Source organism: Carettochelys insculpta, chromosome 12 (genome assembly GCF_033958435.1).
Source record: "Carettochelys insculpta isolate YL-2023 chromosome 12, ASM3395843v1, whole genome shotgun sequence".
Classification (NCBI taxonomy): Eukaryota; Metazoa; Chordata; order Testudines; family Carettochelyidae; genus Carettochelys; species Carettochelys insculpta.
Genome location: NC_134148.1, coordinates 45,546,506 through 45,574,379, shown reverse-complemented (window position 1 = coordinate 45,574,379; position 27,874 = coordinate 45,546,506). Strand labels below are relative to the sequence as shown.

Here is a 27,874-nt window from a genome sequence, read left to right as displayed (position 1 = left end):
GGCCAGGCCGGGGGGCCCTGTGGAGCTCAGCAGAGCTGGCTGCTGGTGTGTCCGGCTTGCCCTGGGCCTGGGAAGGTGGTGCTGCAGGGGACGGACCCTCGGCAGGACAGGGCAAAGCAGCCCCCAGCCGGCCACATGCACACGCCCACCAGCCCCACGGGCGCTGCAGCCAAACTGCACTGCCAGCTGCAGTGGGGGCGGGGAGCTGGGGGCAGGCGGCCACAGGAGCCCAGGCACCCGGGACTCACTCCCCAGCCATGGCGAGCATGTGAGAATGGATAAGCAAAGGGGACCTGGAGCTCCACAGGGCAGGGCATGGGGGCAGGGTAGGGCCTGGAGCCCACAGGGCAGGGCATGGGAACAGGGCAGGGCCTGGAGCCCCACAGGGCAGGGCATGTGGGCAGGGCAGGACCTGGAGCCCACAGGGCAGGGCATGGGGACAGGGGAGGACCTGGAGCCCACAGGGCAGGGCATGTGGGCAGGGGAGCACCTGGAGCCCACAGGGCAGGGCATGGGAGCAGGGCAGGGCCTGGAGCCCCACAGGGCAGGGCATGGGAGCAGGGCAGGGCCTGGAGCCCCACAGGGCAGGGCATTGAGGCAGGGCGGAGGGAGCCAGGTGGGGTGTTCCTGTCTGTGGTGATGTGTGGTGATGACGCCATAGCAGGGGGCCGATGGTAGTCAGGGTGGTCAGGGCGGTCAGGCCCCAGGCGCTGGGCAGGCCTGAGCCAGCAAAGTGAGGGGACCAGCTGCCCCGCCCGTCCAGCTGAGCTTGCCTGGAGCGCAGCTGGCCTGGGCCCTGTCCCGCTGGCGGAGTTGCCTCCTGTGTCTGGCCTGCAGCCGCCACCGGCTGGAGCGCTGTTAAGGGGGCAGCCCCCTCCCCCAGTGTCTGGAGCATCCTCAGGACTCATTCCCCCCTCCTGTGCATGGGGCGCTGGCTCTGCCCCACTTCCCCTGGGCACGCAGGCTGCCAGCTGCGGCACGGGGCCCTGGCCTGGCCAGCAGGTGGGGCTGGGCTGGGCTGGCCCTGGCCCTGGCCCTGGCCCTGGGGGCGCTGGCCCTGGTTCCCTGGCCCCAGCACCCACCAGGCCTCGCTGTGCTCCAAGCTGGAGCCCATCCCCACCCCCAGGTGAAGGGCTGGACCGTGGCCAGCTTGCTGCCAGCGGCATGTGCGTCATGCGGGGGGTTGGTGGCTCTGCAGCTGGCACAGCTAATCCCCAGGGCCTTGGCAGAACCCCGCTCTCCCCACTCGGCCTTGCAGAGGCCTTGGCCTGTCCCTGCTCGGCACAGAAAGCAGGGCCGGGCTCGGGCGGGAGAGCGGGGCCCAGGCCAGCCTGCCGGAAACGTGGCTGCTGCTTCCCCAGATGGGTGCAAGGAGAGGAGCTCAGGGAGCTGACCCCCGCCCAGGGCCGCGGCCGCACCCCCACCCAGGTGTGCAGGGAGCTGGGGCAGGGCAGCTCAGTTGTGTGCAGCCCCTTGCTTGGGCTGGGCTGGGCTGGGCTGGGCTCTGGGCCACCAAGAGCTGGGGGGCCGAGGCGAGGGTGGGTTCGGGGCTGTCCTGGGCTTGTCTTGGGCCCGTCTGCCAGCTGCACCCGAGAGCCTGGGGCGAGGCAGGCAGCGCAGAGCCGCTCGGCCCCGGGCGCGCAGTGGGGCGAGGCCGGCTGAGCCGGGCAGTGGCGGCGCTGGAGAGGGCGGGGACAGCGGCTGTAGCTCCCGGCTGGCTCCAGCTGTGAGCCCAGCGGGCGGGAGCCACGTTAAGCGGCGGGCAGGGCCGAGCCCCAGCAGCAGGTCATTGCCGGCGCCTGGGGGCCTGTGACCGGGGGGCGCTACAGCCACAAGCGGCCCCGGGGGAGCGGAGTCCGCCCCTCAGCTGCCTGGGCCGCGGGGTGACGCCCCAGCCAGGGGCGCGCCGCGCAGGCAGACGGGGTGCGGGGGCTGCAGCTGGCACGTGCGGGGGGCTGAGGGGTGTAACCGCTGGCCGGGGCCGGGGCCGGGGCAGCCCGACTGCGCGGTGATGCCCGGTGTCACGCCCGGGGCGCGAGGGCACAGCGGCAGGGGGTGGGCGGAGCCCCGCGGCCGTCTCCCGCCCCCCGGCCAGCGCCCAGACAAGGGGACACCCGCAAGGGCAGGAGGGCGGGGGGTGCTGCATGGCGGGGGCAGGGGGTGGGAGGAGCCCCGCGGCCGTCTCCCGCCCCCCAGCCGGCGCCCAGACAAGGGGACACCCGCAAAGGCGGGGGGTGCTGCATGGCGGGGGGTGGGAGGAGCCCCGCGGCCGTCTCCCGCCCCCCAGCCGGCACTCAGACAAGGGGACACCCGGAAGGGCAGGAGGGCGGGCTGCTTAGGCTTCGGGGCTCCTTACAGGGCCCTGTGGCCGGGAGCCTCGCCGCGCCGGCCTGCCCAGCCGCTGCCAAAGGCGCTTCGCCCTCAGCAGCCTGGCGCCGCGCCTGAGGCCGCCACGCGGCAGGGGTCTCACCCCGTGGGACGGCCGGGGCCCAGAGGACGAAGCGGGTCCCGGTGGGCGGCACCACGTGCAGACTGAGCCGCGTGCCAGAGGGCCGGTCCCAGCACAGCTGACCAGGAGTTTTCTGCCCCGCTCGGCCTCCCCGCCGGCGGCCCCAGGGACACTCCCGTGGAGACGCGCAGCTCCAGCGGCGCTAACTGTGCAGCTGGCCGGGACGCACAGCAGAAGAGAGGCTCCCATCCGCGCCCGCGGAGCAGCAGAGTGCAAGGACCGCTGTCGGCGTTTGCTTTCCAGCCGCCCTGCTGGCCCTGCACAATCCTAGCCCGGAGGTCGAGCTCCAGCGCGTCCGTCCGCAGGGCAGCAGAGACGTGCCCTAGGCAAGGCCAGCGGCGAGCCCCAGGGTCAGCCGGAGCGAGCCCTGAGCAGAGCGCGGGGCTGGCCCAGCGCTAAGTTTGGCCATAGATGTCGCTTGCTTTCCTCTGCAAGCAACTCTCCTTTCTCGTCCCGAGTGGGGAGCCCGTAGTTAGTTTCCTCTCGTGTGGTCCCTGGGGCGGGAGCTGAGCCCCACATGGCCCAGGGCCGGGGCCGGGGCCCATCTCCAAGGCCTGGAAGCGTGCGGTGAGCAGAGGCCACCTTGGGAAGAGAGACGGGCGTGCCCTGCCTGCAGGGCCTGGCTGGGGGTCAGAGGAGAGACCGTCACCTGCGCTGGGGCCCACAGGGTCAGTCTCTGCAGCAGCCTGGCCCAGGGTTTAGCAAAGCTTCTCCTTCTGGCAGTCCCTGGCTGCAGGTTAAGCCCATCACGTCTCGTCCTAGTCAGTGACAGGGAGAACAGTTAATCCTGGCTCTTTACAACAGATGCAGAGACTTATCAGATCCCCCCGCCCCCAGTCACCTTGGCTCCAGACGAGCATCACAGAATCCTAGATCACTACAACGGCGAGGGACCTTGAGGGCGCGAGTCCCGGCCCCTGCCCAGTGTGCCCAGGTTTTAAGCTCTCCTCCCGGGACAGGCTTTCTCACCCTCCTCCCGGACTCTCTGCTCCTCTGGCCTCCCTCCAATCTGTGCACGCCTTCCCCAAAGGGTGGGGCCCCGAGCTGGACCCAGCACCCCAGGGGGCCTCCCAGCACCACACTGAGCGGGACACTTGCCTCCCGCATGGTGCATACAGAACTCCTGGGCTCCCAGCCTGGAATGACGTGTGCATTGCTTTGTCAGCTCCAATTCAACGTGTGGCACCCCCCCCCCCGTGCTGGCCCAGCAGTACAAGGGAGGGCCTGGGGGCTCTTCCCCAGGGTAGCTGGGTGCTCGGGTTCTCCTGCCTAAGGAAAACCCTTTGCACTTGCCTGTGTTGAATTTCATCATGTTGATTTCAGCCCTGGTCTCTAGTTTGTCAAGGCTGTTCTTAATTCCAACCCTGGCCTCCAGCGGCTGCCCTCTGCAGCCTGCATCAGCAGGCTGGCCACACTCCACGTCATTACGGGCCGCATGGAATAGGCCTGCACCCAGGACAGAGGGGGCGCCCCTAGATAGCGCCTCCCAGAGTGGTGCTCAACCACTGCTTTGGTGAGGGTCGCTGGGCTGCTTTGGAGCAGTTTTGTCTCAGCTCCAAGGCCCGAGTTTGCTGACTAGGAAGCCAGTTGCGATGGACTCAAAATCCTTATTGAACTGCTACTGGCCCTCTCCTGGGCAGCCAGAGCCCAGCCAGGGGTGCCGGCTGCTGAGGCCTGCACTGTTAGCTGGCACTGGCTTTGGGCTGTCACTGAGCTGGGCCCAGCTGTGGGGTGTGTGGCTGACTGACTCAGGCTTGTGGGTGCGTCTGGCCAGAGATTGTCTTGGGGTTGTCACAGATCCATCAGGCTGTGCTGGGTCCCTGGCTTTGATGCTCGCCATTTCGGGGGCCCAGTCTGCTGGGACTCCAGCTGTCCTGGTCCCCCCCCGCTGAGCTCAGCCCAGTAAGTCCGATGGCAACGGAGCAGGAGCAGGGCGGTGACTTGCCCACTCTGCAGGACACCCACGCTGTGCGAGTTTGTAGTCAGTGGGACCCAGCCGAGGGAGGCCTTGGGTCAGCACAGAGAAATGAGGGTCTCTGCTGGCCAGCCCAGAGCAATTCCCTGCCACACTGCCACCAAGGCAGGTTCAGGCCAGGTCTGTCTCCCTGACCACCATCCTTAGGCAGGTACGGGGTTGTGGGAGGCGCTAGCACCTTCAGAAGCCAGTTCCTTAGCCCCCCGCCACCCCATCCTGTGCTGTGGGGTGGGAAATCCTCCCCCAGGGCCTGGAGCCTGGGCTCACCGTTGCATTCTGCACTTTTTCATTGACTTGGGGCAGCAGCAGCCAAGCTCGTGTAGAGACCCAGCAGGTCGGCTCCGACAGGTAGTTGCAACTTCTCGCCCCATGTCTCTTGGCCTGCCTGACAGCAAACCTACCGCCCCCTGCGGGTGCCATGCAACATGTAAGAGAAACTGAGGCACTCCTGCGTCACACAAAAATAGAACAGGAACTTCCAAGTGCCACAGCCCAGGTGCCTCTTCCCCAGTGCTGCACCTGCGCACCTGAAACCCACGGGACCCCAGGCTGGAGCCCGGACCAGGTTTCCCACGCAGTGCTCCAGGTGGGGCTCCTTTCTGCCAGTGGCCCACTGCATTCAGGGGCGGCCTTGCTGCCATGCAGGACCACCCTGGGTGGGTTTGCCCCACGTGGGACCTCCACTGGTGTCTTAGCTCAGCCATGGTGGTGCCACCCAGCCCCTGCTGGTACGTGAGAGCAGCTGCAGGAGACACTGGCCTCAGCTAGCCATTTGGGTGAAGGCCGCCAGGGCAGGCGAGCCTCCCACAGCAGGGGAGCAGGGCTCAAAGGCTTTCCTGTGATGCAGGGCCTGCGCCAAGCGGAGGTGGATGTAAGCGGGCGTGCCCCCGCATGGCAGGAGCTGGCTGTGCAGCAGCAAAGGCCAGCGGCAGGAAGCCATTTAAAGAGCTGGCAGGACCTGGGCAGGTCCCCTCTCCTTTCTTCCATCCATGGGTGGAACACGTTGTTCTGTGCGCTGAGGCCTGTGCAGACGGGCATCACCAGTCAAAGCCCACGCTGCTGGCTGGGGGCGCTCAGCTGGTAGCTGGGCAGCCCTGGCTCTCTCCTGCGCTCAGCCGCCAGGGAATGTTGGCCCTGGGTTACAGTTGGACAGACCCACTAAGACCCTGGAAGTCACTTTCCAGCAAGGGACAGCGTGGGAAGGCTCAGGCAGGGCCCCCTTTGGAAGGGCTCCTGTGCCGGGGCTGGCAGGAAGGCTGGGGCGAGTTGCAGGCCAGTGAATGCAGAACTGGGCACAGGAAGTGCTGGGCTACCGGCCCTGCAAGTTCCCGCTGCTATTGAGCAGCAGCAATGACCAGGGTGTGCTCCACTGACTCACAGAGAGAGGTCAGCAGCTGCAGGAGGGTGCGGGAGCAGGGGCGGGGGGGGGGGGGGGGGGGCTGTGGAAGCAGGCTGAGGGCTGCCTTTCCCAAGTCTCTGCACTCCAGCTGCCAGCGGGGACACAGGTGGAGAAGGGGTCCCATGCAGCCGGCGGCCAGACAGGCCCCTGCAGGAAGAGCTGTGGTGCTGCCAGAGGCGGCCTTGGCACGGCGAGGGAATGTATTTTATTTCAGGCTCCCAGGAAGGCAGGTTACAAGCCTTTTCCCAAGGGGGGCTGCCAGCTGTGCTGGGAGGTGAACACACACTCTGGCTGGCTGCTGCTGGGCTCCACACCGATGGGCACTGAAAGCAAACCGCAGGCTCAGGGTTGGTCGCCCCATGGCAGCGGTCGCACGTGGTGGTGCCAGTCCTGCCGAGCGGGGTCATTCCTGCCCTGCCAAGTGCCTCTGAACCATTCAAGGCTCTTGCACAGCGGCTCCGTGTGCTGCCGGCAAGGTGGAGTGTCTTCAGGCACAGGAGCAAGCCCTGGGCCCTCTCTGCCCCTTGTGTGCAGGAGCAATCCCAGGCCCTGGGCCAGGGGCCAGGCTGTCTGCGAGGGCAGGGCCCTGGGCTGGGCTGGGCAGGGTCCTCTTCCCCCGTGCGCGATCTCCAAAGCCCAAGAGGCGCTCTCTGCTGCCCCCATGGCACAGGCAGGGCCCTGCCTCCAGAGCCAACCCCCACAGCTTGATCTCAGCGTGGCCTGTGCTGGGGACTCCGGCTTGCCCTGGGGACCCTCCCAAGGCAAAGTCTTCTCCCCTGCCTGCCTGCCTGAACCAGAAGGGCAAAGGAGGTGCCAGAGCTTCCTAGCGGTCCCACTGCAGGGCCTGCCACGACCCCTCCGCAGCCAGGCTGGGACCTGTGTTGTGGGCGTTTGGCTTCTAACATCCCTGACTGGGGCCTGACCGGTGACCGGCCAGCCTGGCGTTGGGCTGTGGGGCAGGAGGTCCCAGCACTCCTCGCAGGGGCTCAGGTGGCTGCTTCCTGGGCAGCTGCTCAGGTCTCCCTGCCAGCCGTGGGGGAGGAGAGGGTGTTTTCCCTGGCTTTGACTGGGGGGGTCACCTCTCTGCTGTGTGTGGGTGGGGGTCACTCGCCAGCATTACCTGGTACATCGCACTTGTTCCCTGCCACTGCAGGGCCCTGGGGATTGGTGCCGTGTGGCCCATCCTGTTCTCTGCCTGTGGCACATCAGGGCTACGTCTACACATGCACGCTACATCGAAATAGCTTATTTCAATGTAGTGACATCGAAATAGTCTATTTTGATGAATAACGTCTACACGTTCTCCAGGGCTGGCAACATCGACGTTCAGCTTCGACGTTGGGCAGCACCACATCGAAATAGGCGCTGCGAGGGAACGTCTACACGCCAAAGTAGCACACGTCGAAATAAGGGTGCCAGGAACAGCTGCAGACAGGGTCACAGGGCGGACTCAACAGCAAGCCGCTCCCTTAAAGGGCCCCTCCCAGACACAGTTGCACTAAACAACACAAGATCCACAGAGCCGACAACTGGTTGCAGACCCTGTGCATGCAGCATGGATCCCCAGCTGCACAGCAGCAGCCAGAAGCCCTGGGCTAAGGGCTGCTGCACACGGTGACCATAGAGCCCCGCAGGGGCTGGAGAGAGGTCTCTCAACCCCTCAGCTGATGGCCGCCATGCTATTTCGAAGTTGCGGGACGCAGATCGTCTACACGTGCCCTACTGCGACGTTCAACTTCGAAGTAGGGCGCTATCCCCATCCCCTCATGGGGTTAGCAACTTCGACGTCTCGCCACCTAACGTCGATTTCAACTTCGAAATAGCGCCCAACACGTGTAGCCGTGACGTAAGTTGGCGCCGCTACTTCGAAGCAGCGTACACGTGTAGACGCGGCCCAGGGCTGGTCTCCCAGGGTGTCAGGGTGGGCGCTGGGCTGGCACACGGTGCTCAAGGCCAGTGCAATGCAGGTGTCAGGCGATCCAATGGTCTCTTCTGGCCTTAGCCCCTCTGACTCGCAGGGAATGCATGGTCCCTGTTGGCACAAACAGGCCTGGAGGGAGCCAAGCAGAGCCCCTTCCTGGGACCTACTGAGCCTCTCGTGCTGTTTGCTGCTTCAAGGCCCAGCCCCTGGAGTCCTGTGCTTGTGAGAATTGCAGCCAGCAGCAGCCTGGGCTGAGGGCTGCCTGGAAACAGTGGGGTGTGTGGGGCTGCCCTGACTCCGCGCTGTGTCCTGACCACCTGGGCGAACACGTTAGAGCTCAGCCGAAGCACTGCAGGTCAGACTCTCAATGCATGCCTACGGGCCCCTTGGGGTGCTCTCCCGCACACTGGCCTGGGCCCTGCGTGCAGCCCGAGTGAGCTCCGGGGCGGATGCTCTGCCTGCGTGCCGTGGTCACACCTGGCTCTGAAGACACAACAGGGTTACGAACAAGAGTCAAACCAACATGACTAATTGCAGTGAAAGTTCCAAAGTCACAGCTCAGCTGCTCAGAGCCCTGACCCTGCGCCCTGCTCACAGGCTGCCAGAGAGAGGGCACTGCCGGTCAGCACTGTGCCCAGCACAAATCCACTGGGCTTGTTTCCTTTCTGCCCCCGCCCAGCTGTGCCAGGCTATCGCCCCGCCAGCCCTGCTCTGGTCCCCACACTCGCCCTCTGGCCAGCAGCACACAGCACATCCCCCACCAGTCCCGCAGCCCACAGGCACGTGTGGCAGCCCACCCGGACCCACGCCGGCGGCCTAGGTGCTGGCTGCAGCCAGGGTTGCTCTTCTCTCTGCAAAGAAGCTCCTGAGCAGCATCACTTGGCTGACGCTGACCACGAGGAGGAGGACGGTCTGCCCCACGGACCAGCAGAAGATGTGGTGGTTCAGCTCTTCGGCCCGGATCCGGTCCTGAGCCTCCCGCAGCCGGTAGTGGGTCTGGGAGTCGATCACTGTGCTTAAAGCTTGGTGAACGTTGACACAAGTAGATTCCATCTGGGGGAACAAGCAGCACCCTTTGCGCCTGCACCACTCCATGCAGCAGGGCCTGGCTGGCCTGTCGCTGCCTTTCGATGGAGGGGGAAATCCCCTCCCACGTCAGAGAGGGGCAGAAGCTACACAGAACAGCCGTGTGCTGTTCAATGGTGAGCCGGGCTGTGCAGGAGGGGCAGAAGGGCCAGGCTTTGGCTGAAGTCCCACCTCTACTTGCAGGCCCAAGTTTTCCCAAACCGCCTCTGGCTTTTCGTGCCCATCACGAGACTGCAGGGCCTGCTTTGGCGGATGCTCAGCCCCCGGGCGTGTCCACTGCTCAGTGGGAGCTGCAGGTGCTGCTCTGGCCCAGCTGTGCAGGGCTGGGAACTGGCGGTACCCCAAAGCCACGGCCCCTGTGGACAATGCAGGCCTCTGTGTGTGCATGGAAGCACAGACAATGGTCACAGTGCCCTGCTCTCTCCAGGAGACGAGCCCAAGGCACACATGGAGCTGAGGACCTCTGCCTGGCCCCGGCTCAGGGAAGGTTGTGACCAGGATCTGAACTGGCGGGGGGCTGTCACATGGCTGGACTTTTATATGGGGTCTGGAAGCCATTTTCTGTGCCCTGCGTGGCTATTGGCCCCAAGCGTTGTGCTGGGGGCTGTGGGAGGTGTCCAATGAAAGCCGATGATGCCCTGAACCTGTGTGCGCTACTCACACGTCTGTACCGCGCGTGCAGGTAACGGTACAGGTTTTAGCTCTCTAGCTGTGTTAGAAAACGTTTCAGTGCTGAGCTCCACCACGGGAGGTGTGACCTCAGCCCAGCCAGGGCATTGGGCTGAACAAGGGGGTGGAGACCTGGTGCTCAGACACCGACCCCACATTCCGGGTGCTTGAGACGTGTCGGTGGGATTCAGCCCAGTGGCTGAGTGACTTGAACTGAGACAGAGGACCAGGTCCATCTCAGAAATGTTAAACTGGCTCCTGGGATTGACCCAAGGTCAGTTTGCCACCACAGCCCCCCCGAGCCAGGTGGGGGCGACCCTCAAGGGCGATGGGAAGACGAAGGGGACTTGGTCCCTGTGGAGAAAGGGAACACAAGAGACAACTACAAGAGGGGAACAGTGGTGTGGATTTGGCAGTGGCCAGCTTGGATCCTTTGTCTTTTGGTCTCCAGGGGTCCATGTCCCAGCAGGGGGACCCCAGCCAGCCAGCCCTACGCTGCCCCACTAACTGAATCTACATAACCTGAAAGGCGCTTTCCAAGACGTTCAAGAATCAGCAAATAACATCGCTGGCTGCATCCGTAGTTGTAACTGATGCATGTAAAGTTGATGCTTTAACAATTCTCCTCTCTAACCCTGCTCTTTTTTTGTAAATAAATTTTTAGATATTTAGATCTAAGAACTGGTGAGTGTGTTGTTTGGGTAAGGTCCAGATATATATTGACCAGGGTTGGGGGCTGGACCCTTTGGGGTCTGGAAGAATCTGTGCGGTGTTGGGTGAAACAGGCTTAAGAGCCTCTCACCTGAGTAGGGGGCTGTTGGTCTGGGCTGGTACAGCAGCTGGGAAGTCTGTGGGTTTGCTTGTGTGGCTTGTGGCTGGCCAGTGGGGCTGGCAGAGGTGCTGCGGTGGCTGGTTGGATTTGTCTTATGAGAAGGGAATCCCAGCCTGGGGCTGTACCTGGCCCAGATTTTAAGCAAAGTTACCCTGGATTGATTTCTCTGGCTGTTCCTAGAAACCCCGTCCAATTGCAGGGGTTGAGACCATGCTTCATTTCTTGGCTCCTTCCCTCTTCCGAGCTAGCTGCACAGCACCGTTACCCTGCGGCTGGAAGTTCTGCCTTCCCCGAGCACAGAGGAACGCACAGGACAAGGACATGCCGCGGCGGCTGGACGGTTAATTTCTCAGCCTGGGCACACTCTGCCAGCCTCCACCCGCCACAGGTCTGTGCTGCTCTACTGCAAGGGCGTTACCAAAGGGTCCAGGAGTGGTGCTCCACCAACCTGCGTCAAGGCGGTGGCCCGGTTCTTCATGGCGGGGAGAATCGGGGGCTCGTCCCCCACCTGGAAGTCGAAGTAGACGGTTTTGTGTGAGAATGTGGAGAACTCGTTGCTGAAGCAGAACGTGTGGACACCGGAGACGTTGGCTCGACGGGAGACGCGACCGAACTGCTGCTTGGCTTCTCTGTACAGGGTCTTGCCGGTGGGATCTTCCAGGTGGCAGTCGACATCATAATGGCCCCCTGCAATCACCTAGTGACAAAGAGCCCATCTGTCCCAGCTGCGGGATTCTCCTACCGCACAGTGAGTAAGCGCCCTGCTCCCGCCTGGGCCATCTCCAGGCAGCTCTGAGCAGGTAGCATGAGACGGGCGGCCTAGGGCTGGGGCTGGGCTTTGGGGAGGGAGGTCCCAGCACTCCTTGCAGGGGCTCAGGTGGCTGCTTCCTGGGCAGCTGCTCAGGTCTCCCTGCTGGCTGTGGGTGGGGGGTGGGGGGATTTTCCCTGGCTCTGACTGGGGGGTCACCTCTCTGCTGTGTGTGGGTGGGGGTCACTCACCAGCATTACCTGGTACATCGCAATTGTTCCCTGCCACTGCAGGGCCCTGGAGATTGGTTCTGCGTGGCCCATCCTCTTCTCCGCCTGTGGCACATCAGGGCTGGTCTCCCAGGGTGTCAGCCAGGTGTGGAAGGGGGAGCCGGGGTCTGTGTGCCGGGCGTGGAAGAGGGAGCTGGGGTCTGTGTGCCAGGAGTGGAAGGGGGAGCCGGGGCCTGTGTGCCGGGAGTGGAAGGGGGAGCCGGGGTCTGTGTGCCGGGCGTGGAAGAGGGAGCCGGGGTCTGTGTGCCGGGCGTGGAAGAGGGAGCTGGGGTCTGTGTGCCGGGAGTGGAAGGGGGAGCCGGGGTCTGTGTGCAGGGTGTGGAAGGGGGAGCCGGGGTCTGTGTGCCAGGAGTGGAAGGGGGAGCCGGGTCTGTGTGCCAGGAGTGGAAGGGGGAGCCGGGGGTCTTTGTGGCGGGTGTGGAAGAGGGAGCCGGGGTGTGCGTGGAAGGGGGAGCCGGGGGTCTGTGTGCCGGGTGTGGAAGGGGGAGCCGGGGTGTGCGTGGAAGGGGGAGCCGGGGGTCTGTGTGCCGGGCGTGGAAGGGGGAGCCGGGGTGTGCGTGGAAGGGGGAGCCAGGGGTCTGTGTGCCGGGCGTGGAAGGGGGAGCCAGGGTGTGCGTGGAAGGGGGAGCCGGGGTGTGCGTGGAAGGGGGAGCCGGGGGTCTGTGTGCCGGGCGTGGAAGGGGGAGCCGGGGTGTGCGTGGAAGGGGGAGCCGGGGGTCTGTGTGCCGGGCGTGGAAGGGGGAGCCGGGGGTCTGTGTGCCGGGCGTGGAAGGGGGAGCCGGGGTGTGAGTGGAAGAGGGAGCCGGGGGTCTGTGTGCCGGGCGTGGAAGGGGGAGCCGGGGGTGTGCGTGGAAGGGGGAGCCGGGGTGTGCGTGGAAGGGGGAGCCGGGGGTCTGTGTGCCGGGCGTGGAAGGGGGAGCCGGGGTGTGCGTGGAAGGGGGAGCCGGGGGTCTGTGTGCCGGGCGTGGAAGGGGGAGCCGGGGTGTGCGTGGAAGGGGAGCCGGGGTGTGCGTGGTCTCAGGCAGAGCCGGGCACTGCCAGTATCTCCCAGAGGCAGTGCAGCCCCTGCTCCAGCCGGGTTTGCATCCGGCCCGGCTGTGCCCCAGGGCGCTGTGGGGGAGGCCTGTGGAGGGGCGGGCGCCTGCGCCAGTGCGACACAGCATCCGGCTGCGGGCAGGCCGGGGGGCCGGCACACAGGCCGGGTGCTCGGGCTCCGCACCCCAGCGAGCGCTGCCGTCTCAGGCAGGTGGGCGAAGCGCTGCTGGAAGCCCCGGCGGTGCCTGGCACGGGGCTGTGCACCCCAGACAGGTCACCAGCACAGCCCGAAGCGCCCGGGGTCTGCCACCCCCCGCCACTCCCCTCCCCCCTGCATTTGGGCCCTGCCTGGGGCTCCCCCCACCCCCTTAGCTGGGGGATGGCCCCGCTGGGTCGGGCTCTGGGTCTGCGCCCTTCCCAGGGCGGCCCTGGCACGCGGCGCGGTGGCCGGCAGGGGCCACACGAGAGCCCCCCGCCCTGACAGCCGCTGCCGGCTGCGCGCCCGGGCTGACGCTCTCCCTGGTGCTGCGCCTTGGGCCCGGCCCGGCCCGGGAGGGAGCGGGAGAGGCGCCCGCTGGGGCTTCCCGCAGGAGCCGGGTCTCCCGGCGGGCAGCAGCGGGGATCCCGCCCCGCCTGGCTCCACCGACGGCAAAAGGACGCGCAGGGTTCCGGGCCGCGACTGGCTGCACCCCGCCCCCCAGGCGGGCCGAGCCGAGCCGGGGTATCTCACCGCCCCCAGGCGGGCCGAGCCGAGCCGGGGTATCTCACCGCCCCCAGGCGGGCCGAGCCGAGCCGAGCCGGGGTTTCTCACCCCCCCCCAGGCGGGCCGGGCCGGGCCGGGCCGGGGTATCTCACCCCGCAGCGGAGCCAGCCCGGCACCCCCCAGCCGGGTTTCCGGCAGCTGAGCCGGATCGACCCGCAGCCCCGCACCTGGTAGTCCAGCGTGAGCCGGAGGCCGCGGTGCAGCGGCTGGTGGAAGCAGTGGCGGGCGCTGGCGGGCAGCTCGAAGGTCAGCTCGGTGCCGCCGGCCCGGCCCGCCCGCAGCAGCCCCAGGCCGAGGCCGAGGCCGAGGCAGAGCAGCGCCCACCCGCCCGAGGCGCCCATGCCGCCGGCGCCACGTGGCAGCGGGGCCCGGCCCGGAGCGCAGCCGGGGCAGTAGGAAGAGCCGGTCCCGGGCGGGGTCGGCGGGGACAGAGCCGCTCCCAGGCCGGGCGCCGCCCCCGCCGGTGCAGCCACGTCCCCCGTTGTGGGCTGGCCGCGGGGTGAGGCCCCCGGAGCCATCCTGCCCCGCGCCGCTGGGCCAGGCGGGGCCCCGACCGGGCCCAGGCTCTGCGCCTGCCTGGCCGCTTGCAGCCTGCGGCTCTGCCCTGCGCAGGGGCCGGGAGGCGGGCGCTGCGCAAGGAGGCCGCTGGTCTGGCTGGGGCAGGCCGCCCAGGGGTGCGAAGCCAGGGCTGGATTCAGCTCGGGGCCGGGCCCACGGGGGTGGAGCTGGGCACGTGCCAGGCTGGAGCAGGCGGCGCGGCCCTGGGTGCTGGAAGGGCCCAGGACGTCCCTTGCCACCGCTAGGCTCTGATTCCTTGGCGCTGCAGCCAGGGCTGGGAGCGGTGCCTGGCTGCCCGCAGGCTGGGTCGGGCGCTGCAGGCCCGCGGCCGGGCTTACTTGCTGCAGCTCGCAGGGGACGGGGAAAGGCCCTGCAGGGACGGCCCTGGAAGCTGCCGGCTCAGTTGCTGGTGGTGCTGGGCAACGGATGGGCACCAGCGAGTGGCCTGAGACCGAGTGGCGTGTGACATGGTCATTCTCCCTGCGGCTGGTGGCCATGAAGGGCAGCGGGGGCGGGGTGAGTGCGTATCCCCCTGGCTAGGTTGTGTTTCCTGCTGTCTTGTGGTAACCCCAGGGGGAGCCTCAGTTTCCCTGGAAGAGACTAGAATCATAGAACATTAGGACGGGAGGGGGCCTCCACAGGTCATTGAGTCCAGTTCCCTGCTGTCATGGCAGGACCAAGCACCAGCTAGGCCATCCCTGTGGGGTGTCTGTCCAACCTGCTCTTAAATATCTCCAGCGATGAAGGTTCCACAACCTCCCCAGGCAGGTAACCTATTCCAGTGTTTAACCACCCTGGCTGGTGGGAAGTTTTTCCCAATGTCCAACCTAAACCTCTCCTGGAGCAATTTAAGCCCATCGCTCCTTGTCTTGGCCTGAGACTAAGGAGAATAATTTTACTGCCTCCTCCTCCTCATTTTAACACCCTAGGCACAGCTTCAGTGCGTAGTTGGTGGGGGGAGTTTGGTGTGTTAACTTTTCCTGCATGCACAATGGGCCTTCTTTGCCATTTGTAACCCAGGCAACCAGGTGATAACTTTCTTCCCAGGGAAACAGCACAAAGGCTGGAGGGGCCTGTGCCGACAAGTCTGTTCGGTACTGTTCACCTGTCCACGAGTAACCCTTCTCTTCTCCCTGCTGAATGAGTCACAGCTCACCGCAGGTGGGGGGCAGGGCCTGGGGACCCTCCACTCTCCGTGGCAGCAGGTGGCAGCCGTGGGATGTTCTGCACCCCGCGCTGGGCTGCAGCTTAGCAGGGCTGGGGGTCGGGGGCTGGCCAACCTTGCTGGCTGTGCGGTGGGACTGCTGCCTTTGGTGGGCAGAGCATCGCTATAGCCAAGGTGATCTGCCAGAGGCTGAATGGTCAGTTGGCCTCCCTGGGGCTGGATGACTTTTCTATTGTTGAATATTCCCCCCTTCGCTGTGAAGGGGGTAGGTGAGGGAAGAAGTTAGACAGAGCTGCTGGGAGTTTCTGGGGACCTGACCAGCCGTGGGGAGCGGGCGGGGTTGGAGCATCTGTGGCACAGGAAGGCGAGGGGTTGCGGGCTGTAATTGGACCCAGTACTCTATGGGGTCCTTTGGGCTAACAGAAAATATCTGCCCAATCTGAGGGAGCAGGAGTGACCTGCTGAGAGAAGCCAGAGCCCCTTCCCTGCACCAGGGAGGCCCCTGCGTCAGAGAGGGGCTCTCCGCTCACTTCCCGTGGGGCTGCAGGGCCCTGACAGCAGAGAAAGACTCCCATTGATTTGGCTGGGCTTTGGATCAGGGCTGCAGGGTCGGGGGCTGGGCCCAGGCTGCCGGGGTGAGCAAGGCCCCAGTGGCTATGGCAATAGCAGAGCTGCTCATCTGTCCCCACCCTTTGGCACTGCCCCACGGGTTGGGGAGCAGCAGGAGTGCAGCAGAGGCTGGAGAGTTGTCTGAGCCTGTGCAGGGTGGTCAGCTGTGTGCCAGGGCACAGAAGAGCAGCCGTATTGGGCAGGGTGGCCAGCAGTGAGGTGCTCATCCTTGGGCATGAGCGCTACACCTCTGCACTAGGGGGTGCTGTGTGGTCAGGGCTCCCGCACCAGAAAGGGGTGCACAAGGCTCAGTGCAAATGGTGCAGCCAGCTCTAGGGGGAAGCCCCGCTGTGTAAAACGGGATCCGGCCACGTGTGGTCAGTACCGATCCCCTGTTGCCCTCCCCGGAGAGGAAGCACTGGCAGCGTCAGTTCTGAGCTCCGAGCTAAGTGACGGTGTGGAGGCCCTGCGCTCTGAGGTTCAGGTCAGGGCATTCTCTGCGGGCTTGGGACTGCGCCCTGCAGGGTGAGTTCTGCTGAATAACACGGCTCTGATTTTCAGGGCGTGGCTGGGAAGATGTCCCCCCACCCCCCTGGGAAGATTCCCCAGTTCAAGTACTGCCCTCCCAACGGACACGGCAGCATTCCTACCTTGCTGCCCAGAGGCAGGGATGACCATGGGGGGGAACCGGGGGGCCATTTGAAACGTGCCAGGCTGGCACCACAGGCGCTAGAAGCCATGGCTAACCGGCTCTACATGCACAAACCCGTGTTGTAGGGAAGGGGAATATTCTAATTTTGATGATGACGATAAGTGCTAAACTCGTCCACAGCATTCTCTTCAAACACCGATTTGGGCGCACACTAGAAGTGTGAGCTGATCATAGTGCACAGTGTTATGCTAAAGGAGAACTTGGCGCATTCCCAATCCCAGTCCACATCGCACAGGAAGCTCCGATCACATCACCTGCATCTGCAGGGCACCGTTGTCTTCCGTCAGTCACCCACCACCAGAAAGAAAAGGCTATTGCAATACCCAGGAAGAATGACCAGAAGTGGTGACCTGATGTGATGGAGTGGGGAATACCTGTGTGTGTGTGTGTGGCTCACAGAGGGTGTGGGGCTCCTGCTGAGGGTAACCCTGACGACCAGGTAACACCTTTGTACTAAAGACAAAGAAGAAGGTGAAGCCTGAGGGGTTTGAATTGGAACTGAAAGTTGGGAAGCAGTTAGTCTGGGCTAAGGAAGAGCGAGACAAAGGAGGGGGCCAGGCCCCAGCTCTGGGGGCCCCTCGGGGCCTCCTCTCCTCAACATGAATAAAACTGGCTGTCTCTGCCTGCTGTACTGACTCCTCTGTATAATGCTGTGTCCTGTCGGCTAATAAACCTGCTGTTCTCCTGCTAAGTAAAAGACTCTCCTGCCTGCGGACAGGGTGCAAAGCTTGGGGGACCCCAGAACCCCATCACACTGGTGTCAGAAGTGGGATGTTCTGCACCCCGAGGATGGAGCATCCAGTAGTAAGTGACGGGCGCCATGGAAGAAGAAGAGGGGCCTGCGAGACCCTGGTGTGCTGACGGGCAGTGAGGTGCAGCTCCCCAAGGCGGAGGGGCCTGCGGCCAAACCCAACCAACTGTGGTCGTGGTCCTCGAGAGGGGGTGTCACACCCGAGGGGTTACTCCTGGGAATCTGTTGGAGTCGGTCCCAGAAGGTGGAGGGGCCAAGAGCCCAACCCCCAGGAACAAGTGACCCCTGAGGAGGCTGACGCTGAATGAGTTCTTCCCAAGACAGTGTGCTCATGGTCCCTGAGAGCGGGTGTCACACTGAAGAAGGGGTTCCGCTGGGAGTCTGTTAAAGTCAGTCCCAGAGGGCGGAGGGGCCTACGGCCTAACCCTGGGCAGCTTGTGACCCGCAAGGAGCCTGGCACACTGAAGGGATTCTTCCAGGAATCGTGGGGTGCAAAGGGCATCAGCCTGAGAGCCTGCAACCACGCTGAGCAACTCCGCTGTGAAGTGGCAGCGCCTGGAAACTGAATCGAGATTAAAGAAGCTGGACAAGGCAGCGTGGATGTGCAGTGGCAGAGCTGAGGGTTAAGGAAAATCCTGCAGAGGTGAGCCCGGATCGGGGCAGGGAACCCTGGACTGCCTGGAGCTCTAAACCGAGTGGCCTGCCGCAGCTCAAGGAGGGAAGGAGCGATTCCAACCCATCATCTACTAGTGGCCAAGACAGACCTGCGAAGAGTTTTCCAGGCCTGGGCCGAGGAAGGTGCCTGTGTGTCTGTGCAGGAAAGCAGCTTGTCCACTGGGAATGGCAAGTTGTCTGTGAGAGAAGCTGCTTCACCTTCTGTGTGTGTGGAGACCAGCCAGGGGGCTGGGACAAAGGAGAAAGTGTCTCCCATTGTCTGTCTGTGTTGAACAGCAGCAGCAACCTGGGGAAAGAGCAGAGCCTGCATTTGGAAAAGATGCCAATGAGGAAACTAGCCCATTGTCTAAGGAAGACTTCCCCAGCCTAGGATGGCTGGAGAAGGATCCACCAAAAAAGAGCATTCCAGGTGTGTCTCTGAATCCAGCCATGGCGGCTGGAGCAGAGGGAATGGCTCTGGGATGGGCAGTGGTATCCCTGCTAAGGACACTGGTCCTTGGTGCAAGAAAAGTGCTTCTGCTTCTGGGGAAGTAAATCCTTTGCCTGAGCCTGTGGGGGCTCAAAATGGAGCCAAGATCCCAAAGCTGGATCTGAGGGCAGCTGAAGCCCAGATGGGAAGTGGGCCTACCTCTGTGTCTCTCAGGGGGGATGATGCTTTAACGTGGTCTAATCCAGTTAGTATCATCAGGAAATCCCAGAGACCAAACGATTCTGGTAGTTGTTCTTTGCCTGATGCTAAGGTGTTATTGGGAGGGGGTGAGAGGACTCTGTCCTACCGGAGTCATCCTCTCGCCAGGACACAAGAACAAACAGGCAATGAAGTTACGCTGACTAATGAAGATAAAGAAGCTGGTAGCAGAAGGGAGGAAAGGGATCCTAACCTTCTGTCCGGTGGTACTGGCTGTCTGCCTGGAGGGGGATTACGTGGGAATCTGCCTAATGGGCCAAAAGTGATCCTGGGCGTAGGTGAAACCCAGGAGCTGGTTGTGGCTCAAGGGAGCAGAGCCCCCATGAAGGCAGACAGAAGTAAGTTATTGTTTGGGGAAGCTCTTAAGGAAAAAAATTTCCCTAAAACTTTTCCTAACCCATCTGTGGGGACTGCAAAAAATGGGAGTAAGGTGAAGAAGAGTGAACAGAAAAGGTGCATGTCTGTAAAAGCCAAAGCAGCCCTTTGCCTGGGGAGAAGTTTATTTCAGCTCCTGATGGCCAGAACCTGCCTCAGTATAAAACCACTCGCTGTGCTCTAAAAGGGTCCAAAGCAGGCAGTATAAAAATTTCTCAGGAATTGGAAGTTGGTGCAAGTAAAGTAAAAACTATCAAAAAATGTAAGCAGCCCTGTAAAAACCAAATAAAACAGCTGCACAGTCAGTCTCTGTAGCATGCAGGAGAGCGCCAGCAATTCCCCATCTCCAGATGGTAAAAACACTTATATTCTTATACTGGACTCCACTTCTAATTCCATGGGGAGGCAGTAGTTAAAGGTGAAAAAACAAAAAAGCTTTGGGCCTGGTGGGCCAGTAAGGGATAAACAGGAATTCCTTCATGTGAATTCTGCGTCTGGAACTCACAAAACAACTCTCAAAAAGCAGTTTGGTTTGCAAATTTCCAAACTGGTAGGGAGGGGGCCATCTCCCTAAGATCATCAATGGCCCAGCTCTTGTTAAAAGGAAGGGTACAGCCAAAAAAATCAAATTTCCACCCCAGGGGGCAAGGGAAAAGATTAAAACTTAATGGTGCTAAAAAAGGCCTCAGCCATTTATCCCCAAAATACCAAATTCTCAAGGAGGTTACACAAAAGTTGTGGTCTACCAAAGAGCAACGTAAATGTACAGTTGCAATGGGTTTGTTCTGTTACTCACGCTAACTACTGTAACCAAGGGGGTGCTGCTACCAAAAGCTGTAAAATTGTACCATGCACTAAATGTTTAAAAAGAGCCATTTAACATAATAACATTAATGTAAAAGCATAAGTTGTATGTTAAAGAAGTCTGTAACTCTGAAATGTCACCATTGTTCCCTGTAACTAGTCTTGCAACCTCTCACATGAGGAGAAACATTCCAAACCTATTGTGGGGCATGAAAGGGGAAACTGAGGCACACAACCATTTTGGTGGTCTGGCTAAATGCCAAGGGTAAAAGCATTTGTACCTTCTTTTACTGGACTGTAACTAAATTCCAAACATTGGCCGGAGCAGCTGTATAAACTGGTGGTCAAATGGGGCAAAACCCAAACCACAAAAAACCTGTTTAATCTGTTGGTGCTGCAGCATCTGTATGGGCTCTGCCCGCCCAACTTAAGAACGTGGCTAACAAACTGGGGCCAAAGCAGGAAAACCAACCAACCCAAGGAAACTAAAGGAACTTGCCCGGCTGCATCACATAAAAAGGGCCAAAACCAAGCTCCTGACTATAACGTAAAGGTGGTGCACATCAAGGGGAAAACAAAGGGTACAGCCAATGCCCTGTCACAAGGGGAGAGCCCCGAACTTCCCCAGGTCACCAGTTGAGTGACCCCGCTCAGTTCGGTCTGGAAGTGGGAAGAGATGTGATGGAGTGGGGAATACCTGTGTGTGTGTGTGTGGCTCACAGAGGGTGTGGGGCTCCTGCTGAGGGTAACCCTGACGACCAGGTAACACCTTTGTACTAAAAACAAAGAAGAAGGTGAAGCCTGAGGGGTTTGAATTGGAACTAAAAGTTGGGAAGCAGTTAGTCTGGGCTAAGGAAAAGCAAGACAAAGGAGGGGGCCAGGCCCCAGCTCTGGGGGCCCCTCGGGGCCTCCTCTCCTCAACATGAATAAAACTGGCTGTCTCTGCCTGCTGTACTGACTCCTCTGTATAATGCTGTGTCCTGTCGGCTAATAAACCTGCTGTTCTCCTGCTAAGTAAAAGACTCTCCTGCCTGCGGACAGGGTGCAAAGCTTGGGGAACCCCAGAACCCCATCACACTTATCCGCTTTAAATCATTTCCACGGCCACTCCAGTACAGCAGGGGCTTCACGTGACATCATTACAGTCAGGATAGACCTTAAGGCTCTCCTAGTGCAAGCTCCCTGGTGACCGCAATGGTGCATTGACAGCTAAAAGGCTCTTTTCAGGGCTGTTTCTGGGCAGCTGAACAGCTTTCTGCAGGAACCTTGTGTAATGCCAACAGACCCAGGTTGCCAGCACCAGGGACTGAACCTGTGATCACGGGGCTAACGCCTTGTGTGCTACCAGCTGGCCTTCAGCTCATGCGGTAGAGCACGGGGCTTTAGCCCCTATGATTGCAGGTTCCGTCCCTGGTGCTGGCAACCCAAGTCTGTCAGCGTTACACTTGCAAGGGGTTGCGGCAGCCTAAGGAAGAGCCAATGCACTGGGGAAGGTACCAGCATCACTGGGGAGCTGTGAGAGGGGCTAACCAAACACAGTGTGTGGCTGGTCTGGGCTAGGACACAGGAGGGGACCTTATGGCGCAGTGAGCAAGCTGCTGCTTGCCAGGTAACTCAGCCTAGGCCCCCCGGTGCACCAAGGGTTTCGTTAACTAAGCCAGTGGCCGTTCTCAGCTGGGGCAAACAAGTGACACACGAGGGAGGGAGGGAGATGAACAAACACATCACTCACCATGTCAATAGCCTTGATTTCACGCTGGGCTCCCTCCAGGAAGGGCTGGTTGGGGAGGGTTTAGCTGCAGCCAGTAACAGTTTCATCACCTGTTGTCCAAAGCAGCCAGGGAGAAACCCTCCAGCAGGCTGGTGAGTGCGCCATGCCGAGAGGGGTCAGCTGCACTGGCCGGACCTGGCAGCTCTTGCCTGGTGTTTGGTTAGGCCCCAGTGCTATAACTGGAGGCCTGTGCAGAGGTGGCAGCAGAAGGGGGGCAGGTCCTCTCCCACTCCTGGCTGCTATCCATGCTCTGGGGCCAGGCCACAACAGGGCACGTGGGCAGCAGCCTCGGCACTGCTTTTGTGGGTCTGTCCCGCCCCCTCCTGCATTGTTACAGCTCCCTCTCCAGCCCCTTGGCACTTGCTCAGCTCTAGCCCTGCCACCTTCCCAGCACAGCTCTTGGGGTGGGGGGTGAAGGCTTCCCCGACTAAGTTATCTGGTTGGCTTCTGGGGCAGGGAGGGTAACGCCAGCCCAGTGGGCCACCAGCCCCACCCCACTCCAGGAGGGGATGGTTTCATCAGTGGGATGTCCTGCACTGGTTCTGATCCCAGCCTGCAGCTGAAGAATACAGGGCGGCTTGGTTGCTTGGTGGTGTTGGCTGCAGGAGTTTACGGTCCCCCCAGCCTGGCCTAGCCTTGAGCAGGTGGGCCCCTCCTGCACTGCAGCAGCCTAAAGGCTGCTCTGATTTGTGCTGTTGCTAGTGAGCCTGAGACAGCTGGAGCTCAGCAGGGGAACTGAGGACACCCCCTCCCGCTCTTGCCAGCTGACCTGGCTTGAGGCCCTTTTGTGCCCCAGGTGCTGCTCCAGTGCAGCCCGGGATGTGGGCCTTGTGGCTGCAGCCCCTGCTCCCTGCCCAGGGAACACAGCGAGCTGCTCCCCTGCACCTCGTGTGTGGAGGGGGGTGGGGCTGGCTGCAGGGCCCTTTGTGGCTCAGCCTCCCTGCTTTAAGCAGAGCCAGCAACACGCGACTTCAGTGGCCAATCACCTCCCACTGGGCCCAGCCAGTGGGGCCCTACCAGTTCCACAGTCTATGGGAGCATGAGGCCTGAGGCAGCCGCCTCACCCTATGGCTGGGCTGGCCACTCACGGCCAGGTTTGCAGGAACCTGTCTGTGGCTCTGGTGGCAGGAGTTGGAGTGGGACCCAGATGGAGCCCAGGGATGAATTCTCCACGCACTCCCAGCCCTGCTCCTTGTTCAGCCATACAATGGAGCTGCTCTTCTGGGACAAGCCAGGCCTGGGCCCAGGGTGCATAGCTGCTCCCCCCCAGCCCCCAGGCCAAAGTGCAGGCCCTACAGCTAGAGACGGGTAGTGCTGACCTGCCCCGCCCAATGCCCATTGCAGACCAGCTTGCTGGGTTACGGGGACTGCCAGGCAGCCTCGGTCCATCCCTGAAGCCAGTCCCCGGGTTGCAGCGGAGTGTCGCCTAGATGGCTTGGGACCACCATCTGGCCTGTTAAAGTGCTGGGTTCCGTGGGGGCAGAGCCCACCGCCAGCTCCAGGAGAGGTCCATGCATGCTGGCAGAGGGCAGCGCTGCTCTGCTCCGGTAGGTACGTCCGACAGGTGTCAGCCCCCAGCCCACAGGCAGGCAGCCCCGGAGTATGCCGGTGTGGGCGAGAGGACGGGAGGTTAACGATCAGTAGTCGGTGTGGGCAGGGGGATGGGAGGTTAATGATCAGTAGTCAGTGTGGGCAGGGGGACAGGAAGTTAACAGCAGTAGTTGGTGTGGGCGGGGGGACAGGAGGTTAAAGATCAGTAGTCGGTGTGGGCGGGGGGACGGGAAGGTAACGACACTAGTTGGTGTGGGCAGGGGGACAGGAAGTTAATGACAGTAGCTGGTGTGGGCGGGGGGATGGGAGGTTAAAGATCAGTAGTCGGTGTGGGCGGGGGGACAGGAGGTTAACAATCAGTAGTCGGTGTGGGCGGGGGGATGGAGGGTTAACAATCAGTAGTCGGTATGGGCGGGGGGATGGAGGGTTAACAATCAGTAGGTGGTGTGGGCGGGGGGAAGTGAAGTTAAAGACAGTAGTCAGTGTGGGTGGGGGAGATGGGAGGTTAAAGATCAGCAGTCGGTGTGGGCAGGGGGATGGAGGGTTAACAGTCAGTAGTTGGTGTGGGCAGGGGGAAGTGAGGTTAACAATCAGTAGTCGGTGTGGGTGGGGGGGCAGGAGGTTAACGATCAGCAGTCGGTGTGCGCGGGGGGATGGAGGGTTAACAGTCAGTAGTCGGTGTGGGCAGGGGGAAGTGAGGTTAACAATCAGTAGTCGGTGTGGGCGGGAGGACGGGAGGTTAAAGATCAGTAGTCGGTGTGGGCAGGGGGATGGAGGGTTAACAATCAGTAGTCGGTGTGGGCGGGGTATGGAGGGTTAACAACCAGTAGTCAGTGTGGGTGGGGTGATGGAGGGTTAATCATCAGTAGTCGGTGTGGGCTGGAGGACGGGAGGTTAACAATCAGCAGTCAGTGTGGGCAGGGGGACGGGAGGTTAACAATCAGTAGTCGGTATGGGCGGGGGGATGGAGGGTTAACAATCAGTAGGTGGTGTGGGCAGGGGGAAGTGAAGTTAAAGACAGTAGTCAGTGTGGGTGGGGGAGATGGGAGGTTAAAGATCAGCAGTCGGTGTGGGCAGGGGGATGGAGGGTTAACAGTCAGTAGTTGGTGTGGGCAGGGGGAAGTGAGGTTAACAATCAGTAGTCGGTGTGGGTGGGGGGGCAGGAGGTTAACGATCAGCAGTCGGTGTGCGCGGGGGGATGGAGGGTTAACAGTCAGTAGTCGGTGTGGGCAGGGGGAAGTGAGGTTAACAATCAGTAGTCGGTGTGGGCGGGAGGACGGGAGGTTAAAGATCAGTAGTCGGTGTGGGCGGGGGGATGGAGGGTTAACAATCAGTAGTCGGTGTGGGCGGGGTATGGAGGGTTAACAACCAGTAGTCAGTGTGGGTGGGGGGATGGAGGGTTAATCATCAGTAGTCGGTGTGGGCTGGAGGACGGGAGGTTAACAATCAGCAGTCAGTGTGGGCAGGGGGACGGGAGGTTAACAATTAGCAGTCAGTGTGGGCGGGGGGATGGAGGGTTAACAGTCAGCAGTCGGTGTGGGCAGGGGGAAGTGAGGTTAACAATCAGCAGTCAGTGGGGCGGGGGGCGGGAGGTTAACGATCAGTAGTCGGTGTGGGCAGGGGGACGGGAGGTTAACAATCAGTAGTCGGTGTGGGCAGGGTATGGAGGGTTAACAACCAGTAGTCAGTGTGGGCGGGGGGATGGAGGGTTAACAGTCAGCAGTCGGTGTGGGCAGGGGGAAGTGAGGTTAACAATCAGCAGTCAGTGGGGGGGGGCGGGAGGTTAACGATCAGCAGTCAGAGCATGGCCTCGGGCACAGGTGTTCCTCCAGGAGGGTCGGTGCGGCTCAGACTGCGCTGCAGTACAGTTAAATCCCCTGGAAGTGATCTTCCTTCCTCGGACATGAACGGTGCTGCTGACTGCACTGCTCAGCCCTGGCTCCTCTGTCGCCACTGGGCAGCGCGGGTGCACAGTGCCCCAGGCCCACGCAGCTCCTCTCCTAGGCACCAGGCAGTGGGAATGCGACCTGCACTGCCCGCCTGCTGGCACTGGGGGCACTCGTCCTAGCCATGTGCTGGGGCAATAAATAACAACACAAACTACTGGGCCACGATTTCCTCGAGTTTGGAAAGTTGTTTCATCTGCTCCACCTGCACCAAGTGCCGCCGAAGGAGCTTGCGTCCAGGCTGCAGGTCCCCCCTCTTGGGTGAGCGGGGCGCAGGGAGGGGGCTTTGCTGTCAGCGCTGATGTCAGGAATTGGCGGGCTGGGGTTCACATTCAAAGGGGGCAAATGGCCTGGTCTGGTCTGAGAAGTGCGATCGGGCAGCAGAGTCCCTGAGCCCTGTCTCTCCAGCACGTTGGGGGGCCTGCAGTGCCCCGGCCCAGGAAACGTGCTGGGAACGCTGCTCAGGGACTCCCAGGAGCTGTGCAACAAAGCCAGCTGGGAACCGGGGAGCTGCTTGCTCTCCGCAGGCTCCTTCCCCGGCTCAGCCAGCAGGCAGCTGGAGTTGCAGGAGATCTGGGAGTCCAAATCGTAATGGCCAGGGCCCAGCCATCTCCGGTGCAAGGCTGTGGAGCCAGCGCCAGCAGTGCCAGAGCGCTCCAGGTCCACAGAGACAGGGCTCCTCCCAGCTGAGTGCTGAGCAAGGGGCTGAGTCTGTTCATAGGCTGGTTTCCTAGGAGCTGGCACAGAAGTTGATGGGCTCTGCAGAGCCTGGTCACCCACCAAAGGGAAGAGAGACAAGTCTTTACTTCTACTGCTGCTGCTCCAGGCTCAGGGAGCCCTTCGGGAGAGTGATAAGCCATTGATGCCTGTGAGTTCACCCTCAGGACCAGCAGCCTTGGCCTCGTCTGGCTGGGCAGAGGAGGCTGGGCTGGATGGTGCAATCAAGCCCCAGGGCTCCGACTGCAGCCTCTTGAGCTGCGGCAAACAGGCTTGTCTGGAATTGCAGAATTTTCTGGGAGCAGACCAGGGCTGGTGAAGGGCCACAGCAGGCTGGCCCCCACTGGAACGTGCTGCATGCGAGCGAAGGGCCCGGGCTTCCATCTCAGCAGACATGGATGCTGTCAGGTCAATCTCCGAAGGCGTCATGCACCCCCCTGGGCTTTGCTGCTCCTCCAGCTCTGGGGCCGGGGCAATATGAAGGTATTGTCTGGTAGCTTTGGGGCCTGACGGCGACTTGTCCATGGTTATGATGATCACCTCCTTCCCTTTAGCTTTGCAGGCTTTCAGGAGATGTTTCAGCATGCCCCTGTCATCTGCACTGACAGCGTAAACCAGGGCAGATGCTCCAGAGTGATCTTCCAGGCCAAGGTCTGCTCCATTCTCCAGCAGCAGAGAAACGACCTCTTCTCTGGCTCCTTGGATGCAGGCACGCATAAGGGCTGGTTTGCCTGATTTGTCCTGGATGTTGGGATCGGCCCAGCAATCCAGCGAATACTTAACCATCCGAGCTTTGGTTATACTCTGCTGAGCAACGTGTTTGGTGATGCAGGCCACCATGAGGGCTGCCTCCCCTTTCTTGTTGCTTTCGTTCATGTAGGCCCCACCTTCCAGCAGGAGTCTGGCCAGCCGGAGTCGGCCTAGCCACACAGCCTTGAGCAGGGAATTCCCATCGGTCCGCAGCTCTGTCACCTCATCCATCAGACCAGCTCGTATCTATTGGCAGGGAAAGACAAAGGCAACCAGCACCTGGTAAAACAACAGAGACAAACGCATCAGGACCTAGTCACAAACCCTGGCCATGGGGTCCCTGCACTGGGTCCTGGTTCCCCAGAATGTCACATGCTTCTGAGTCTGTGAGTCACGCTGGCCTGGGGCCTCTCTTTCATCAGGCAGGCAACAGAACCAGTCGTGAATGGTCCCCGGGCAGTGGCTGGCCAGTGCTGCACCCAGCACAGCCAGTAATGGTGTGTGGAAGACGGAGAAATTGGGGAGCGTTTGCTCTCCTGGGAAAATCACCACTGTTAAAAGCTTGGCCATTCCCACAGCTTTGGAGCTAGTTTGAGTCACCCGCTGAGAGATTTTAAACAAGCGACGTTCCACAGCACCGAGTTCCCAATTGTCCCGGGGAAGCCCAGTGAGAATCAGTGCAGGTCGCTCCCCTAAGTCCTTTGGGCTTGTGAATGTCCTTCCCATCGCTAACCACCACAGCAATGGCACTCGTTTTGGTTGCCTTCAACTGCTTCGCTCCTATGCCAGGAACACCCGTCCTAGAGCAGCATGTGACACCCCGGAGAGGGGGGTGGGGCATGGGAGAAGAGGGTCAAACTTACATATGAAGCTGGGGATGGGTGACAGGCAAGATCACGTGGTGATTCCCTGTTCTGTTCTTTTCCTCTGGGACATCTGGTGTTGGCACCATCAGCAGACAGGATACTGGGCTGGGTGGGCCTTTTGTGATCAGACAGGGTTTCTGGGCACAGCTAAGGAAATCAGTCCAGGGAGCCTTTGCTTTAAACTCTCAGGCTGGGATTTCCTTCTCACTAAGGCAGATCCAACCAGCCCCCACAGCACTTCAGCCAGCCCCACTGGCCAGCCAGAAGGCACACAAGCAAACCCCCAGACTTCCCAGCTGCTCTACCAGCCCAGACGAACAGCCCCAAACTCAGCTGAGAGGTTTTAAAACCTATTTCACCAACTCCACGCAGATTTTCCTGCGCCCCAAAGGGTCCAGCCACAGCCCCCGGTCAATATACAGTTGGATGTTACCCAAAGCCAACACGCTTGCCCAGATCCTTTGGATCTCAATATCTAAAGGTGTATAGAAAGAAAGAAAGAACCGGGTTAGAGAGAAGGACTGTTAAAGCGATACTTTACATACACCAGTTACAGCCAGCGATGTTATCTGCTGATTCTTGGAAGTCTTTGCAAGCATCCTTTGGAGGGACGGGCCCCAGTCCAGACAGGCTTAACTCATGAGGACTGAAGAACCAAGAACGCCCCTGCCAGGGCCCATCTGATAGCTTTTTCTATGTGAGGGGAAAA

At 61.5% G+C, this 27,874-nt stretch overlaps 2 protein-coding genes across 3 annotated transcripts; both read right to left on the bottom strand.

The window, feature by feature from the left end:
- Positions 1-6,083: 6,083 nt before the first annotated feature.
- LOC142019594 (transmembrane emp24 domain-containing protein 3-like) lies at positions 6,084-13,789 on the bottom strand. Of its 2 annotated transcripts, XM_075006705.1 has the most exons (4): positions 13,320-13,377; positions 11,400-11,536; positions 10,840-11,088; positions 6,084-8,857 (listed from the first exon to the last, which is right to left on the bottom strand). In XM_075006705.1, exons 2-4 carry the CDS (start codon positions 11,460-11,462, stop codon positions 8,621-8,623), a joined length of 549 nt encoding a protein of 182 aa, XP_074862806.1. In that variant the 5' UTR covers positions 11,463-11,536; positions 13,320-13,377; the 3' UTR covers positions 6,084-8,620. The 2 variants fall into 2 exon arrangements, with proteins under 2 accessions (XP_074862806.1, XP_074862805.1); XM_075006704.1 differs by lacking the exons at positions 11,400-11,536; positions 13,320-13,377 and adding an exon at positions 13,395-13,789.
- Positions 13,790-24,986: 11,197 nt separating this feature from the next.
- On the bottom strand, positions 24,987-26,530 carry ANKRD34C (ankyrin repeat domain 34C). Its single transcript, XM_075007240.1, is given in 2 exon segments — positions 24,987-25,108; positions 25,111-26,530. Coding segments are annotated over 2 exon segments (1,542 nt in total).
- Positions 26,531-27,874: the final 1,344 nt, after the last annotated feature.